The 17,619-nt window shown below is 57.9% G+C and overlaps 3 protein-coding genes across 21 annotated transcripts in view; all 3 read left to right on the forward strand.

Moving 5' to 3' along the window:
* The window catches only part of SPEG (striated muscle enriched protein kinase), a 58,846-nt gene extending 57,452 nt beyond the window's left edge, over positions 1 to 1,394 (forward strand). For all 11 annotated transcript variants that reach the window (XM_044937841.2, XM_044937843.2, XM_044937845.2 and 8 more), the window contains one exon: positions 324 to 1,394. In XM_044937841.2, coding sequence (XP_044793776.2) covers positions 324 to 516 — 193 coding nt within the window. In that variant the 3' untranslated portion in view covers positions 517 to 1,394. The remainder of the gene's footprint in view (positions 1 to 323) is intronic.
* A 1,976-nt stretch (positions 1,395 to 3,370) lies between these two features.
* SPEGNB (SPEG neighbor) lies at positions 3,371 to 6,023 on the forward strand. The gene is given in 7 exon segments (XM_045162107.1): positions 3,371 to 3,402; positions 3,742 to 3,933; positions 4,556 to 4,866; positions 5,466 to 5,494; positions 5,496 to 5,589; positions 5,592 to 5,604; positions 5,787 to 6,023. Coding segments are annotated over 7 exon segments (885 nt in total). The 3' UTR covers positions 6,001 to 6,023.
* Positions 6,024 to 6,570: 547 nt separating this feature from the next.
* GMPPA (GDP-mannose pyrophosphorylase A) lies at positions 6,571 to 13,600 on the forward strand. 9 transcript variants are annotated; one of them, XM_044937861.2, is made up of 14 exons: positions 6,571 to 6,649; positions 7,527 to 7,587; positions 7,693 to 7,790; positions 8,699 to 8,802; positions 9,065 to 9,251; positions 9,622 to 9,681; positions 10,744 to 10,874; positions 11,545 to 11,559; positions 11,916 to 12,050; positions 12,157 to 12,254; positions 12,421 to 12,467; positions 12,677 to 12,769; positions 12,880 to 13,048; positions 13,319 to 13,600. In XM_044937861.2, exons 2-14 carry the CDS (start codon positions 7,548 to 7,550, stop codon positions 13,417 to 13,419), a joined length of 1,278 nt encoding a protein of 425 aa, XP_044793796.2. In that variant the 5' UTR covers positions 6,571 to 6,649; positions 7,527 to 7,547; the 3' UTR covers positions 13,420 to 13,600. The 9 variants fall into 9 exon arrangements, with proteins under 9 accessions (XP_044793796.2, XP_044793798.2, XP_044793793.2 ...); XM_044937858.2 differs by having other exon boundaries at positions 6,618 to 6,947; XM_044937859.2 differs by having other exon boundaries at positions 6,618 to 6,884; positions 7,533 to 7,587.
* Positions 13,601 to 17,619: the final 4,019 nt, after the last annotated feature.

Consider the following 17,619-nt stretch of genomic DNA (forward strand, 5'->3'; position numbering starts at 1 on the left):
CACACTGCCCTGGCCCAGCCCACACCTAAGCCCCCCAGCTCCTACCCCACACCAATAATACGCTGCTGCTGCTATTACTACAGTTTCTACTCCTACTTCTCCTAAGTGGCTGTTCTGCCACCATTTAAAGCCCGTAACAGCCCTATGACACAGGCAGAATCGTTGTCCCCATTTCAGAGACTGGGAAACTGAGTCTCAGAGTTGTCCAAGCTCATTCCCTAGGGATGAATCCAGGATTGGGAGTCCTGTCTCTGGGAGGGTGGAGTCTGTCCTGCTCTGGGAGCCATGCCTCCAGCCTCACTGTCCCTGGCTTGGCCCGGCAGGAGCCGGCCCTCCGTGCAGGACTGCCTGGCTCACCCGTGGCTGCAGGATGCCTACCTGATGAAACTGCGCCGCCAGACACTCACCTTCACCACCAACCGGCTCAAGGAGTTCCTGGGCGAGCAGCGGCGCCGCAGGGCCGAGGCCGCCACCCGCCACAAGGTGCTGCTCCGCTCTTACCCAGGCAGCCCCTAGCGCCTCGGACCACAGCCCGGCCTCGCGGGCTTCGACTCGGGGTTCCCGCTGACGCCCCGGGACATTCCAGGGCCCCCGTGGAGCCGGGTGGGCCCGGGGGGCTTCGGACACCACCAGCACCAACATCCGGCCGGGCTATTACCTCATGGACCTGTGGGGACAGAGACCCTGGGCTTCGGCCAATGCCACCCAGCTGGAGCCAGAGCGGGAGACCCATGGGCCAGGCTGGGTGGGGTCAGGATCAGGTCAAGAGGGACAAGGAGGGAATGGGCAAGTGAGGAAAAGAAGCCGAGGCATAGGGAGGGGGAGACTCTATGGAGGTTCAGGGGGAGGGAGACTGAGCATCTGGGGGAGAACCAACCCAAGAGGGTGTGAATGAATGGAGAGGAGGAAATGGGGGAAGCCCAGGGTGTCTACAGGCCAGGGGCTGGGAGTGTCACTGAAGCAGGGACAGGACGTGGAGACAGTGCCAGAGAGCCAGAGGCAGTAGGTGAGAGAGGGCAGTGAGGTGGGAGAGGGAGAGGAGAGAGGACTCAGGTGGGGGCGCGCGGCCAGCTGCCAGCCTCCCCAGAAGGAGAAGCGTGGAGGGCTGAAGGCTGGAGGTGGGGTCTCAAGCCAGCAGCGCTTTCCTCCTACCCCGGTGAATGCAGCGCTGGGCCCTCTGTGCTGGCCCGAGGATGTCCCCACCGCCTCTCTGTGGCCTTCACCCTCCTTCTCATTCATATTTATTTATTTATTGACTTTTATGAAGTCTCCCTGCCATCCAATCCCTCTTGCCTGTTGTCCTGACCATCCCCACCCCACCCCCAGCCATCCAGCTGTCTGTGCAGCTGTCTGTCTGTCTGTCACAAGGAAAATAAAAACAGCAAGCAGCAGGACCTATGTGTGTGGTCTATGGGGAGGGATGACTGGGGGGTACAGCGCGTACACAATGCCAGGGTACTGGGACGGGGCATTCCAGCCTTTTCTGGACCAGTGAGAATCGAGGTATACCACCTAGCACCTTAGGACCTTCCTCCCCTGCCCTCTGACCCTCCTGGCCCCTCACCGGTCCCTTATTCCTTGAGAGAGGAAAGATGTGGGTGTGTTTCTCCCTCTAAAGTTTCTGAAATCCTGGCAGGACCACTGAATCCCCACCCCCAGCCTCTAACTATACGGGTGGCCCTGACTTCTTCTCACATGTTCCATCATCGCAATGGGAAGATGCTGGGCTCTGGAAGGGACCAGCCCACACCCTCATCCTGGCTCAGCCTTCTTCACTGTGTTCAGGGGACAGGGAAGCTCTGTCCTGACCCCTGGAGCAGAGGGGGTTTCATCATGACGATTGGTAAGAGCAGATGGTGAAAAGAGCTGTAGAGGAAAGCAGGGCAGGCTCATGCGCCCACGCTCGGTGTCAGAGCGCCAATCAGCACACACGGGGCAGCTGTGAGTGCCGTCAGTGTGCCTGCTGCGATGGGGCCATAGATGAGGATTTTCTTGGGGCCCAGGGACACTAAGTCTGGCCCTTCTTATTCCCACGGCAAGCCAGGGATCCACTGGGTGCTAAGGTGCCTTGACTCTAGCTGCCCTCCTGCAGTGCCACAGAAGGATCACTGGGTCCTGTAACTGGGCTGCCCTGCCCTGAGGTGGATGGAGGGGGAGCCAGTTCTTGTGTTCAGAGGGACTGTGCCCCACTGTCCCTCCCCAGACTGAAAACTCTGTTCTTGGCCATGTAAAAGGAATAAAACCTTTCACCGTGAGCACATTGAGGTGGTGCTGGTGTGTTGCTGATCAAGTTTGAGGCTTCCTTGGCTGTAGTCCAAACCACCTTTTGCCCAGCCCAGCCTCTCTGGCTTCTCAGGACACAAGGGAAGAGCCAAACCCCATCATCATAAAATAACAGAATATTAGGGCCAGCTGGAAGGGGCCAGAGAGCCACCTTTACCACCTGCCATTTTAGCGATGAAGATATACAGTTTGCCTGTGAGAGTCTCTAATCCCCTACACACTGCAAGTGTTTTCATATAAAAATGAGGTGCCTGAACTCATATCTTGATAAATGGTAAAATTCTTCTCCCGTCCCCCCTCTGATCTTGAGCTTCCCTCTCATCTCCATTGGAAATGGCATGTGAACTGCTTGTTCCAAACCCGGAGGAGCAAAGGTAATTTATGTCAACAGAGCCGTGTCAAAACTGCTCTGATCAAAAGCTGACAGTGCTCCACACCTGGGCAGGCAGTTACAGTGAAGGGAAGCAAGGCTTATCTAGTGCCCTGGCCTGGGTGGACTGGACTCCAGGCAAATCTTAGAGGAGTTAGCCCCCTCACCCCCGGTGGTCTGATGCCCCTATACACCAGCTTATGCCCAAGGAGGGAGCTTGGGCAGACCTAGAGGGTCAGAGTCAGTGCCAATCTCCAGGGACAGTGTAGCACAGCCAGACCCTACGATGTCCCGTGGAGGGGAGTGTGGGAATGGGGCAGCAGGAGGGGTGGCTGTTCTCAAAAATCCTTAAGATCCCTTCTAGGTTTATCTGTTTACCACCAGGAGGCACAGCGTGGAAATGACAACCCTAGACTCCTGGGGTTGGGGGGAGTAAGGTGTTTCCAGATTGGTCCTGACTGCCACGTGGGCCTCTCATAATTGGCTAGCTGGACAGTGAAGCCCATCGCCACTCTGGCTTTATTCAAGGGCACCTCCACAAACACTCACACCCCTTAACTGACTGTGTCCAGGACCCACGTGTTGTCTTTCTCTCCAGGGACTGACCTGAGTGTAAACTTCCCCAGCGGGGAGCTGAGTCTCCTGTCGACCTGAAGCCGTGCCTAGTTCTCCTGGAAGTGAGATGGATAGCCCCTGCTCTGAAAAGGGGATGGGGCCATGCCCAGCTGCCCAGCTGTCCGGGTGCTGACGTGTGGTGCGCCCCGGAGCCGCCCAGGTTTCCCCTGAGGGCTGCCCCAGTGGCTGAGCTAGCATCCCAGGCATCTCAGGCTAAATAAGGAGACTGTGTGGGTCAGGGAATGGAGGCTGGGGTCCCCGGGGGCTTGGGGCAACCACGCCAAAGAAGGCAAGGAGGGGAGCCATGTATAAAACCTGGGCCTGGGGCTGAACAACTACGCTTGCCCTGGCCCTGCCGTTTGGAAGGCCATGCTGCCTGCCACCCAGCAGGGTGAAGCTGAGCCCTCACAGCGAGTCTAGATCTTCAGGTCAGCCTAGACACTCTCACATAGGGGGATGTTCTGAACCTACAGGGAAAAGGCTGAAATTCGGAATCTCTGTGTCAGCCTAGACCTCTTTGTTTCCTGCTCCCCAGCTCCTGCCAGAAAACCAGCGGCTGTGTTCTGCTCCGCTGCGGCCCCTCCCCCTGGATGTATGCTGGATATCAATGACCCCCAGGTTCAGAAAGCAGCCATTCGCATCCAGGCCTCTTACCAGGACCACAGGTAAGGGGGAGCTCTGGAGAATTGCTGGAGGAAGGGAGCTGGAGCTGCAGAATGCTCACGACTGCATTTGGGGGATGGGGGTAGACTGTATTTGGGGGGTTGGGGAGACTGATGCTGAAGCTGAAACCCCAATACTTTGGTCACCTGATGCGAAGACCTGACTTATTGGAAAAGACCCTGATGCTGGGAAAGATTGAAGGCGGGAGGAGAATGGATGGATGGTTGGATGGCATCACCAACTCGATGGACACGAGTTTGAGTAAGCTCCAGGAGCTGGTGATGGATAGGGAAGCCTGGCGGTGCTGCAGTCCATGGGGCCGCAAAGAGTCGGACACGACTGAGTGACTGAACTGATACTGACTGAGCACAGTGTCATGTACCTGTAAGGTCACTGGACTTAGAGTAGAGCGGTTTCTGAGGGGTGGAGGGGTGGCTGCCAGAGAAGACAATTTTACTAACAATTCAGGAGAGGCTTCCTTCCCTACCCACCCCCACACGTTTAAGGGTCTAGTGGGCTGGGTGGTGGATGGGGAGCAAGGGATGCTGTACGGATGGACAGGGCTGCAGGTGGGCCCGGGCCGTGTCATGAGAGCTTGGGGCCTGACTTGGACCGTGCGGGTAGGTCCCGGAAGGAGCTGCGCGAGAAGGGGCCACCGAGAGTGTTGGAGCCGCTGAAGGACGTGGTGCTGCTGATGGAGGGCGGCGCGGCGAAGCTGACTTGCCGCGTTTCGGCTTTCCCGGACCTATTCATCCGCTGGGGCAAGGACCGCAAGGAGCTGCGCGACGGGCCCAAGTGTCGTTATGTCTTCAAGGACCCTGACGTAGTGGCACTGGTGGTGCACGACGGCGAGCTGGCAGATCTGAGCCGGTACAGCGTCAACGTAACCAACCCCTTCGGCCAGTGCTCCGACTCGGCGCGCATCCTTGTGGAAGGTGCTACGCGCCCTGGGGGCAGTGTCACCGCTCGAAGTAGCACCAGTTGGCGGACGCCCACAGTCTGGTCTTGCTGCGCTTACCGCTGGGCCTCCCCGAGTCCGCCTGGGGATGTGGCCCAGCCCCCGCACAGCCTGAGCCGCAGACCAGGGCGCAGCGCCGGCTGTGCGCGTACTCCTTTCCTAACCACAGAATTCCATCCCATCCAGCCTATGAAGTCCGCTAAGGGCTTCAGTCACGCTATTCCAGGGCCCCAAGGTCACTGCGAGCCAGAAGCAGAGGCAGGGTTAGAGCCCTGGTCTTCTGGCTCTCAGCCCAGGGCAATTTCCGAGGCATCGCTAGATGTGCGAACATTTCCAGATTTTCAGCCCTAGAATCTCTATTGATCCTTCTTCATTAACCTCTGCGAAGGGCGGGATTAGTCCCGTTTGACAGTTGAGGAGATGATGCCCCAGTGAGGTTAAAGACCTGCCCACCATCACACAGCGAGCTTAAATCCATCTAGTATTTAGAGACGGGTATTAGCTGGGGAGGTGATGCCCTGCCTGCCTCATCTCTAGGTCCTTTTACTGGGCGGCAGTCCCTCTCCCTTTCTCTAGTTCCAGCGAAGATTCAGAAGGGACCGGATAAACACTAAGGCGCGCAAAGGCGCCAAGGTAACGCTGATTGCCGAGATCCTGGGTAAGCCTGCGCCCGACGTGGGCTGGGCCAAAAACAGGGAAGACAAGAAGACGACAGGTGAGGGCGAGGACTTGCGCAAGGACAGCACCTGGAGCGGGAGCTTGGGCGGGGCGGGGTCCAGAAATTGGCGGGAGTGGAACAGGGGCGGGGAACTGGGCGGCGAAGAATGGAGTTCAGTACCCAGGGCGGAACCCGCCTAAACTGACCCCAGGCCCTGCCCTTCCCTTCTTCCCATCTAGAGTGTTCTTTGAGATCGGCAGTGCCACCACGACGCTGACTATCCGCCAGGCCACGCCGGAGGACAGCGGCAAGTACGAGGTGTAAGTGGAGAACAGCCTGGGCATGGACCATCCATTGCTAGCGTGGATGTGGCCTGAAAGGAACCCTCAGACCCATCGCCCTGGCCGGCGCCCCGGGTGGGTGGGTCAGACCACCCTCCTTCATCTTGCTTAATAAAGCTGCTCTCTGACCCTCGGCGTCTATTCTGTTCTTTTGAGACGCCATTTCCCCTGCACTTGCACCCACGCTTATTCCAGAGCAACACACCAAGGTCACAGAAAGTTGGGATCAGAATGTTTGGAGGGTGCCTAGTCCAGTGGTTCATTTTGCAGACAGTGAATCTGAGATATGACTTCTCTCACGGTCAAAAAGTTCCTGCACTACGAAGTCTATCACTCGCCTTCTCTTCGTTTGCATAGCTCAAGCCCCACCTTCTCCCGGGGGATTTGCACTCTGGCCCCGTCCATCTCAAGGCTGGCCACACTCCCTCAGGTCTCTAGCCTCGCTCTTCCCTGGGACTTGGCTTTCTGCTTTGGCTGATAACCCTAGGCCTTTTCCCAGACAGCTCAGGGCCTAATCTTAAATTCCAATCTCAGTTTCTCAGGCTCATTCTTCTAATTTGGATCCGGCCCACTAGATTCCTTGGCCAGGCCCCCGTGCTCTCCCATAAATCTCACCTCCTGGCTCTTGGTAGAAAGTAAGAGGATAGTTAAGAACTACAATTCCCGGCAGACTCTGCGGAGTTCTCGCGAGTTGCGAGAAGACACGTGCGCGGAAGGAGCGAGCAGTAGCGGGCGACAGATCTGGCGAAAGGGGACTAGTGGTAAAGGGAGCTGATGGAGGGGTGCCGAAAGGATTAGCGGGCAGAGGACGGTAGACCGAGAGCGGCTCGGAGGTCTCGACTGGCTCTCCGCCCTAACGCTCTTGTGTTGGTACCACAATCTCTGGCTGCGCGAGGCTAGGATTTATTAGTCAGTTGTGGGGTTCAGAGGGTCAACAATCAGTTCTCCGAATCCAGAGATTCAGTACTTGTCGTCAGTATCGGTGCTCAGGGCTTGGTAGGTTCGGTGTTTGGGACGCTAAAGGAATCTGTCTTTTGATTCAGGGTTCATCACCTAGAGGTTAGTTTTAGGATTCAGGTTCAGCCTATATAGGTTTATTTTAAATTGAATTTGGGATGCATTATATACGCATCAGTGTTAGTTCAGTACTTGGGAGCCATTCTTAGGATTGTAGTTAGATATTTGGGACTCCGGGTATGAGGTTCAATATTCAGGGTTCACTGTTGGGGTACAGGGCTTAAGATCTAGTCAGGATGCAACAATTGGGAATTGATGGGTTTGGAGTTTAGGTTTCTTGAGGTTTGAGATCTGAGAAGGGTGTCACTTGTTGAGTTTCTGGGTTTGCTGAATCTGTGGCCAGAGAGAAGACTGTTAGGGGTCAAATTGTGGGGTGTGAATTTCAGAATTTGGGTGGATTCATTGTGGGGTTTGAAGGCCAGCTGGAGTCTGGGCTGGGATTTGAGTTGTGTGAAATATATGAGGTGTTGTGTCCTGGGCAGGTGCATATTGAACTTTGGATTTACATCCTTGGAGAGGGCTAAGTGTTACTATTTGGGGTTTGGGGCCTAGTTAGGATATGAATCAGGTTCCTGGGTTGAGGTGTGAGATCTGAGCCTGACTTCTCTGTTGGGATTTGAGGTTTAGGTAGCAATCGCCATCATGCTCAAAGCTGTGATCCTGATTGGAGGCCCTCAAAAGGGTGAGGAGCCAGGGGAATGAGGGGAGGAGGTTGGGCTGAAGTGGTTGACTGGGTGGGTGCAGAAGGAGGCAGGAAGCTGAAATGTGCTTCTTTCTCCTCTCCCAGGGACTCGCTTCAGGCCTTTGTCATTTGAGGTGCCCAAACCCCTGTTTCCTGTGGCGGGGGTGCCTATGATCCAGCACCATATTGAGGCTTGTGCCCAGGTAACCCCATAGGCTCTCTCCCACTTCACTTCCTGCTCATCTCCTTCATCCATATTTCCCCCTTTTCCAACCATGACTTTCCCACAAGGCATAACTTCAGGGACCACCATTTACAAATGAAAATGTGGATGTTGACCCCTGGAGTTGTTCTGTACGGATGCCCTCCTGTCTTCCCCTAACCTAGTCTCTCATCTGGCCTCGTGCTCAGATTCTGCTCCTATTTTTAAAGCATGAAATGTGAGATCAGGCAAAAATCTTAGAGACAATTGAACGCTGTAGCTGGGGGAACCTTAATGATAGCAAAGCACAGAACTCATACCTTTGCTCACTGAGGAGCTAATTTCTTTATTGCTTTTGGTATTGAAGCAGGCAGGGTTTTATTTGAATCTAGTTTCTACTTGCTGTAAGAACATGAGCAAATTTCCTAGTCTTTCTGAGCCTTAGTTTCCTTATTTGTAAAAACGGAGATGATTAGACCTGCTTTGTGAGGTGGCAAAGCTTGCAATCGTGTTTGTAAAGTGCCTAGTATAGTATAGGCACTTGATAAATTATATCCTCAAGCTCAGATTGACAGATAATAAATATGGGGTGCGGGGAATGAATGGGTTATTCTTTAACACAGCTTGGTAGGCAAAATCTTCCCTAGGGTGAGCCCCAATTCAGATGTGAGAGGTCAGGGGATAATAGGATAATAAAAGATGAAAACATCAGGGACTGAGACTTTCTCCAAACTTCCTCATTGTCCAGAGGAGGAAACAGGCCAGAGTGGTAAAGTGGGTGCCCAGGGGCTCACAGCTGAAAAGGAAACTGTGGTCTCCAGACTTCGTGGCCAGCTCCCGGGATTTCTCCCCGTTTTCATTCTTTCCTATCAGATATTTTTTTCTTCCATCCTCTTCCTTTATGCCCAGGTCCCTGGGATGCAGGAGATTCTGCTCATTGGCTTCTACCAGCCTGATGAGCCCCTTACCCGGTTCCTGGAAGCTGCCCAGCAGGAGTTTAACCTTCCCATCAGGTGTTTGTGCCCATGGGTGGTGTGGGGGTTGGGGGGCAGTGCCCTAAACTTCTGGTTCTCGGGAGTGGGGTCCATCCACTGGACTTCACCTCACACACTAGGAGGATTCTTATTGGGGCATCTGTGAATCCCTGAGTTTATTGAGTTTCTCTGTGGACCGCGGGCAGGTGCACCTCTGGGAGCAGGAGTTGTCAGTTACCCAGGCTCCTCATATCTGTCTCTTCTGATCTCACTGAGCTGGCCCTGGGGTCCCTGGGGACAGGTACCTGCAGGAATTTGCCCCCCTGGGCACAGGGGGTGGTCTCTACCATTTCCGGGACCAGATCCTGGCTGGAGGCCCTGAAGCCTTCTTTGTGCTCAACGCTGACGTCTGCTCCGACTTCCCCTTGAGCGCCATGTTGGATGTCCACAGACACCAGCCACACCCTTTCTTGCTCCTTGGCACCACGGTGAGGGGGCCCTGGGGGGCTGGAAGGTGCCAAGGGGGTGTGATCCAGAAATGTTTCTGGAATGCAGGGTGTCGGGGAGGCAGCCCAGGGGGTTGGACTGGGAACGGGCGTCAGGATGGAGTTGTGCCAGAAACCCCAGGAGCAGTGGAGATGGCGGTGGAGATCCCAAGCCCTTTGGCTGCTCAGCCGCAGGGAGCGGGTGAGGGGGTGGCGGCAGCTGTCAGTTCTCACCCTTGCTGCAGACAGAAGCCCTGTCTGCTGTGGAGATGCATGCCGGGTGTTATAGGATAGGAGAGGGAAAGAAAGACAGAGGAAATAGACCCTGCTGCTCTGGAGCTAGCAGGTCACTGTCTCTGTGTGTGTCTTTCAGGCTAACAGGACACAGTCCCTCAACTATGGCTGCATTGTGGAGAATCCACAGACGCATGAGGTGAGAGCAGAGAGGGGGCTGGCTGGGTGCTTGCTCTGGGAATGAGAATGTGGTGATGAGTGAATGAGGCATGAGATAGGAGACAGGCGTGGGAGGAGGGGGTGAAGGGCCTGTGTGTGTCATCATTCTCCAACCACTCCCCCTCTGGAAATGCTGCACCACTCTGGGGTGGGCCCCACTCTTGTCAAACAGGTGGGGCATGTCCTCGGTCGTTCATCTTGTACCCCTTCTAGAGAGATTGCGAGAGTGAAGGCATCACAGATAAATGATTGGGGTGCTACAAGAGCACAAAAAGAGGCCCAACCCAGCCTTGCCTGGCTAAGGGAGGGGAGGGCTACCTGGAGATCTGTTTAGATGAAAGAGATGGGAATGCATTGCATGTAGAGGGACTGGCATGAGCAAAGGCCCGGAGGCAGGAAGCCACGTAGCATCTCCAGAATTACGGAAGTCAGAGCACAATCAGCAAGGCGGAGAGTCTCTGTTATTGTTTGTGAAGCTCCCTGAGCCTGACTTTTACATACCCCTTTTATTTGTTCCAGCTTTAGTATTAAAAATACATGTATACACACATGTGCATGCATAAATTTTATTTTGAAGTTTTGAGCTAGGCACTAGCTAGGTGTAAGAGAAGTAGAGCTGAAGGACAATCCCTGTTTCTAAGGATCTCAGACTAGTGGGAAACCCAGCCATCACAAATGATACAAGTGCTATGTGAGGTGTGGCCAGAGGTCAGGGGTGCCCGGATCTGAGAAGCTAGCTCTGGGGCAGAGTGGACTCACACTGGGTTTTGAAAGCCTAGTTTTTCAGATGAAGAGATGGGAAGGGGCATTCCCAGAGCAGGTATGTGATAGATAGCATGGAGTTGTGTTCTGGGAACACTGGGAAGTGGGGAGGAGAAAGGCATGTAGTTCAGACTTACCTTGAAGGTGAAGGCCAGCAGCCGGGGGCAGTCTGCGTTGCAGTAAGACCACTCTGGCAGCAGGGAGGACCTGGAGCTCAGGGGGTCTTAGAGGTGGTGGCAGTGGCCTCTCCTCCCCTAACCCCAGCCTACTCTGTCCTCAGGTCCTGCACTATGTGGAGAAGCCCAGCACGTTCGTCAGTGACATCATCAACTGCGGCATCTACCTCTTTTCCCCAGAAGCCCTGAAACCCCTCCGGGATGTCTTCCAGCGAAATCAGCAGGATGGGCAACTGTGAGGCAGGCCCCATGACCCTGTGACCCCAAGTGCCCCTGGTCACAGACGGCCCCCCCCCGCCACTTCCCCCCAGTCTCTGCAGGCTCCACATCCACCCGCTCACCTTCCTTGTCCTTCTTGTCTCCACTTGTCATCTCCAGCTGAGCCTCCCTGTCCCTCCCTTCCTAACCTCATTCTGTCCCTCTTCCTTATCCATCTCAGTTCCTCTTCTGTCACTGCCTGCCCACTCCCCTTCTGGTCCATTTCTCTCAAGCCCTGAGTGTCCCAGAGATGCCTTTCCGAACAGACGGCAGCACACATACATGGGTGCACACAGGTGTGTGTGTGTGCACACGTGCGTGCGCGTGTACACCCATACTCTCAGGCCCAGGCTCCCCCTGGAGCACAGTGCCCCGGAGCCCTGTTCACCATCAGCCACAGCCCAGGGTCGTCGTCCTAGGCTGGGACCTGCTCCTTCTGTGGATCCCTGCCTTCATTCTCTCCTCCCCTGCCCATCTCCCATCTCATGCCTCATTCACGCATCACCATCTTCTCACTCCCACCCATCTCTCTGCTTTTCTCTCCATCTCTCCTGGCCTCTCTGTTTCTGCTGAGCTGGCATCTCCACCATCTCTCTCTCTCTCTCTCTCTCTCCCTCTCTTTCTGTGACTGTCTCTGCCCTCACCAGCTGCCTTCCTCTGGGGTGAGTCTGTCTGTGTTTCATTCCATCCAGTTGAGAGGGAGGGCGGATGGCGGGGAGAATGGGAAAAGTGGGGAGAACCTAGGTCTGGTCAAACTCCCTCTGGATGTAGGGCAGGATGGGCAGCAGGTCTGTGCCTGGGGACATAGCAACTCGGAGGGTGAGGGTGGAGAGAGGCAGGTGATGTGTGCGAGGGTGATAGGAGAGCTTCCTGAGATGTGAGCATCCCTCTGGAGCAGATCTGACCAGACCTGGAGAGGTGATAGGATTCTCTCTGATCCCTGTCCCCAGGAGATTGTGTTGGCCCCCAGTCGGGCTCAGCTGGGGAACTGATGTCAGCATCTCTCCCTCTGTGCCAGGGAGGACTCTTTAGGCCTATGGCCCGGGGCAGGTACCATCCGCCTGGAGCAGGATGTATTCTCCGCCCTGGCCGGGCAGGGCCAGATCTACGTGCACCTCACTGACGGGATCTGGAGCCAGATCAAGTCCGCAGGGTATAGGAGCGGCCTCTGATGGGGTGGTTGGGTCATCTGAGACTTTGGGGCAGTGGGCGCAGGCCCTACTGGCCCCTGAGCCCCCGTTCCACTTTCTGGCCCCCAGCTCAGCCCTCTATGCCTCCCGCCTCTATCTGAGCCAGTACCAGCTCACTCACCCAGAACGCCTGGCCAAACACACGCCAGGGGGTCCACGGATTCGAGGTACCCATCCTGCCCCAATCCATAACCTTTGCTCCCCAGCTCAGCCCTCCTCCCCTCTGAGCTGTGACTCCTGGTCACAGATCCAGAGGTGAAGTCTCAGTCCCACACTCCCTGAACCAGGTGTGGTTTAGGGGCATTTGCTCCCAGTCCTTTCTTCTGCTTCTAGGAAATGTTTACATCCACCCGACTGCTAAGGTGGCCCCGTCGGCGGTGGTAAGCAGTGGCCCAGCCCAGAGGAAGGGAGGAAGGGAGGTGGCCATCAGGATGGTAGGCCGGTACAGATTCTCCCGAGCTCAGGGTGGGGTCTCTCCTTTGTGCACGGCTTGTAGGGTGGCCTCAAGCAGGTCCCTTCCCCTTTATCTGTTCTGTGAGGGGACTGGATTTGGGGCCCTCCAAGGCCTATGGTTGTGCTTTCTCCACAGTTGGGCCCCAACGTCTCCATCGGGGAGGGGGTGACCATAGGTGAGGGCGTGCGGCTCCGAGAGAGCATCGTCCTCCACGGAGCCACACTGCAGGTAGGCACCCAGGCCCACGCTGCCCACGTGGCACCCCCAGAGGCCAAGTGGAGGAGTGCACCCCATGGGCTCTGCATCTGGCCCCTCACTCCCTTCGTGCTGTTTGTCAGGAGCACACGTGTGTTCTGCACAGCATCGTGGGCTGGGGGAGCACCGTGGGGCGCTGGGCCCGCGTGGAGGGTACCCCCAATGACCCCAATCCCAACGACCCCCGAGCCCACATGGACAGTGAGAGCCTGTTCAGGGACGGGAAGCTGCTGCCTGCCATCACTATCCTAGGTATGCTTCCCGGGGTGCTGGGCTGCGAGAAACTTCCACAGGTGATGGCCATGCCCTGGGAGCGTTTGTGTGCCCGTGTGTCTGTGTGTGTGTATTCCTTGAGCAAACATTTACCCAGTGTCTGCTGTGTGTCAGGTCCTGTGTGAGTCGCAGGGGGCACAGATGGGCAGGGAGGGGTCCCCCCACCCCCAGATGGCGGTGGCCCCCAGCTCATTGCCCCTCACCTCCCCTCCCCACGGCTTCTCCCTGGTGCCCTGGTCCACACTGCAGGCTGCCGCGTCCGGATCCCTGCCGAGGTGCTCATCCTGAACTCCATTGTTCTGCCACACAAGGAGCTGAGCCGCAGCTTCACCAACCAGATCATCCTTTGAGGGGGCCTGCCAGAAGGCCCCCCTGAACTCCCATCTGCCTCCCTGAGGCTCCTGCCTGCCTGTGTGGCCAGCCTCTGTCCAGGCAGGCTCTCCACATGCGCACTTGCAGGGAGCAACGTGGGTGGTTGGAGGACGCGTGGCCTCCCTCTCCACTCCCTAATAAACCCGGGTGAACCCTGGAGCCAGCATGGACTCCGCTTGTGCCTGGGCCGGGGGTGATGGTGGAAGGGGGGCAGCTAAGTCAGGCCCCCCCACATTAGCATTTAAATTGGAGTTGTTGCTGCGGGCTCATGAATAATGAATCTGGAGCCCTGGTAAATTTCCCCCTCCTACAGCCTCAGCCTCTCTGCCGCTCTGGAGGAAGGCCCTCCAGGCTCCTAGCCCGCAGGCCCTGCCTTCACCCAGATGCTGGCTCCCTGTTCCCCTTCACTGGGCCTGGCTCAGGCTCTGGAGTGTAAGGGTTCCAAGGGGAAGGGGGAGGGATTTCAGTTGGCCAGTGGGGTGCAGGCGGCAGGCATGGGAATTGGGCCTGGGAGCCCAGGGCCCAAGGTTGGATCACCTGGTGTCCAGTCTCTTTGGTTCCTGCCCAGTCCCGGCCCGCTTTACACTTTGCCAGCTCCATCTACTCCCAACTTGGCTTTTGGCGGGATGGGGGTATTCTCCCCTGCCCGAGGCCGGATCTCTTGTCTTCTCGTCCCTGGCAGGCAGGATGGGCCTGAGCTGCTGCCTTTCTCTCCAGAAGCACAGTGGGAGCTACTCCATTCTGGGAGGGGAGGAGCCCTGGCCACCTCCCACACTCTGGCTCTGCCCTCTTCGGGCAGGTGGGTGGGTAGGTGGAGGGTCCTCAGTCTTCCTTCCACATTCCTGAAGCCCCAGAGAAACCCAGCTCTCTCTGGTGTGTTCACCCATGACCCCCGTGTGCCCCTCCTAGTGCCCCCCCCCCACTTTCCCCAGCTGTGGGTGCAGAGCTTAGTTGCTAGATGAGCTGGTAATGATCGTAATCTGCTAATTGAGAGGAATCTAATTACCCGAAGAGACTGGGGGGGGGGGGGGCAGGGCGTGGGTGGGAGGGAGGAGGGGGTCCTGGCAGCCGGCAGGGGTGGCAGGCAGCAGGGTGCCAGGGCCTTTATCAAAGCCCAGGATTTCAGAGCTTTGGAGCTGGGCAGTTAGAAAGATGTGCTTTCTTGGAGGAGGGGTGGGGGGGCGGGGCTGGGCTGAGGCTGACCTGGGGATTGGGCTAGGTGTGACCTCCCAGCCCCTGGAGGCCCCTGCAGGCGGAGTCAGAGCACCTGTGAAACAACCTGGGGGTTTCAGCACTCCTGATCTACAATACAGTCTGCCTTGACTCAGCTTCTTGCCTCGTTCCCACTCCTGGTCCCTCCAGTCTCTTTTCTCCAGGCCGGACCTTCTGTCGCCTCTGCGTGGGGTCCGCAGGGGGCTGCAGATGGCTCCTCTAGGCTGGGGTCAGCCCCTGAGGGAGGGCTGGGAGAGGGGTGGGCCATGAGGCCAGGGGCCCTGTCCCTTTCTCTCCACCCCCAGTCCTGACCCTTCTGTTCCGAGTGGTTGGCAGAGGCCATGGCAGCTTCATCATAAATATGATAATTTAATTATTTTCTCAGCAAAACACCGTGAAATCCAATAAGTCTGTGTCAGGCCCTGGCCCCCAGGAACCCCCTCCTGGGCCTAGTGGGGGTGGGGGCAGGGGCAGTGTTAAAAGTGGAGGGGGCTAGTGAAGCTGAGGTCTCTGTGGTGTGCCCCCCTGCCCCAGGCAGAGCAGGTCACTGTTGTCTATGTGCTTAGGTGCAGAGGGGGCTTCTAAGGAGAGAAGTTCGATTGCTCTCCACTCTCTTCAAGCCTAGTCTGTCTGGGAGGGGCCTAGTCCCCCTCCACCCCTAAGAGAACGTCCCAGGACCCAGCACGTGGGAATGTCCGGTGGGAGTGTCCGGCCTCCTGAGGGGAGAGCGCTGGGATGCCCCTTCACTACCTCTGGGACCTCATTGGCCCTGTAGGGGTAGGAGGGTGCTGGCCCCTGGGGAGAACGGAGGGAACTGGGGTGGGAAGTATGGGATGGTGGGGGGAGGGATGCGGGGGAGGGGTGCGCTTCTGCCATTAGCGCTTTTTTTCCCCCCCCCGTTTCCATAAAAAGATTATTCTGTAAAATCAGCGAGGGGGAGCGAGCTGGGGGCCGGGTGGGGGGGTGGGGGCGGGTCCCTGGCACCAAGCTGGATGGGGTGACAGGAGAGCTGGGGACGGGGACTGAGGGGACTGAGCGTGGAGAGAAATTTGGACGGGCTTCAGGAGCCAGCCAGGGGGAAGAGGCCGAGCCAAGAACACAGATTGGGGGGAGGCCGGCCAGCGTGGGGTGCGGCGGGGACCGGGCCTCCTTCCCACCCCCGTCTCCATCCCCTCCCCCTGGCACTTAGCAGCCATTATCGGGGGAGCAGATTGCAGCCCCTCCCCCTCTCCGGGAAGCCGGCACAGCTGGGGCCCCGCCACATCTGCCGCATCAGCACGGAGCACAGCTGGGTGTGCCCAGAGCCGCGCTCCCCAAAACACGACGTGGGGGCGGGGGGGCCAGGGAGAGCCCAGACCCCCTGAGACAGACACACTGACACCTCTGCCAACAGACACACAGACTCCTGGAGGCGAAGCTACACCCACCGCCACACAGGCTCCCTCGTGCGCGGAGACGGGAGAACTGACAAACGTGCAATTACTCTGCCCCGCCCGCCGCCCTCGCCCCTTCCGCCGCCTCCTCCCCTTCCTTCCCTCCGGGCTCCCCTCTCCGCCCGGGCCACCTCTGAACCGCCCTCGGCCCTCGTCCGTAGGGATCAGGGATTTCTCCCTCCCCAGACACCCTTCAGGAAGGTTTGCAGAACAGGTGGGTGGCGGGTGGTAAGGGGCATCGTGTCTGAGGCTTGAGCTGGGAGAAGCCACTATCCCTCTCCGTGCCCACGCCCTTACCCACAGAGAAATCCCCCCTCCGAAACACTGGTCCTTGCCACCCTGGACGTAAGTGGGGGTCTCCATCCCCCAGTGGGCTGGCGGGGCACCCTTGATTGTGGTCAAGGTCCCTTGTGACACGGTTTCCACTGGCCGCCTCAAGGAGGCGCTTCGTGTCCTGTCCAAGTTCTAATCAGAGCTCGGAGGCTCCCAGGGCCGGCCCCTGCCACCCGCCTCCCCAGCAGTCTTCAGTAGCCTCCCACTCCCAAGGAATGCCCCTCTCCACTCAGCTCTGCTACCCCGAGAGCAGCGTATGGGGGCTCCATCAGTGGCGGAAAAGTCCCCCACCTCAGTAGAGATGAGCAGGAGGACTCCGTCCTCTCCGCACTCCTCAACCAGGCGACGACCACGTCTGGTCTCTGGTTAAATCCTGCCCCCTCGCAGCCCTAGTTTCCCGCACTCATCTTCTGGGCCCCGGGGTCCGGCCCTCAGCCCTCTCCTCCTCGCCTCCCCTCACCCCGCCCCCGCCCCGGCCCCTCGGAGCTTTAATCCCTCCCGCTGCCGTACCGCCTTATCTGCTCCCAGCAGCTTTCACTGCTGCAAAGCCCTCTCCCCCCTCCTTCCCTGGATCTTCTTCCTCCTCCTTCCACGTCCTCTCTTCTCTCTGACCACCACCACCACCCCTCCACCCCCGGCCTGCCTCTGCCTCTGAGGCCCCTACGATGACTCCTGGCTGCCACCAGATAGAACGCCAGTGCCCTTGGCCCTCTCGCCAGCCTCAGCTCCTAGGTTGCCAGCTGCCTACCCGGCCCCACATTGGCTTCTCCCCACTCCAACCCTCCCTCGACAGACTCAGACTTGGTCAGCTTCTGACCAGCAGAGATTTTGCATCTTTCTTCCCTCTCTGCCTCCCTTCTCTGTCCCCCGCCCCTTGTTCCTCCAGCCGCCCCCTCGATCTCAGACGTGGTCCCCTTCAACCTCCCGTCACAGACTGCCCCCACTGCCTCTGCCTGGGCGGGCCCCCAAACCGGATGCGGGGCTGTCGGTGCCAGCCACAGGAGAGGGGTCAAGGCCGGGCTGACCCGGCCCTCGGACAGAGTAGGGGTGCGTAGTGCTGGTGGCCAGTGGGGGCAGGGCCCGGTGGCGGGACGCTAACCCTCTTCAGTTGCCTCAGATCACGTCCGGGTCTCCCCACCCCCTTCGCTGGGACTCTCATTAACCGCTTCTCCTGCCTCGTCCGCGGCATAAATAACCCAG

Source organism: Bubalus bubalis, chromosome 2 (assembly GCF_019923935.1).
Source record: "Bubalus bubalis isolate 160015118507 breed Murrah chromosome 2, NDDB_SH_1, whole genome shotgun sequence".
NCBI lineage: Eukaryota > Metazoa > Chordata > Mammalia > Artiodactyla > Bovidae > Bubalus > Bubalus bubalis.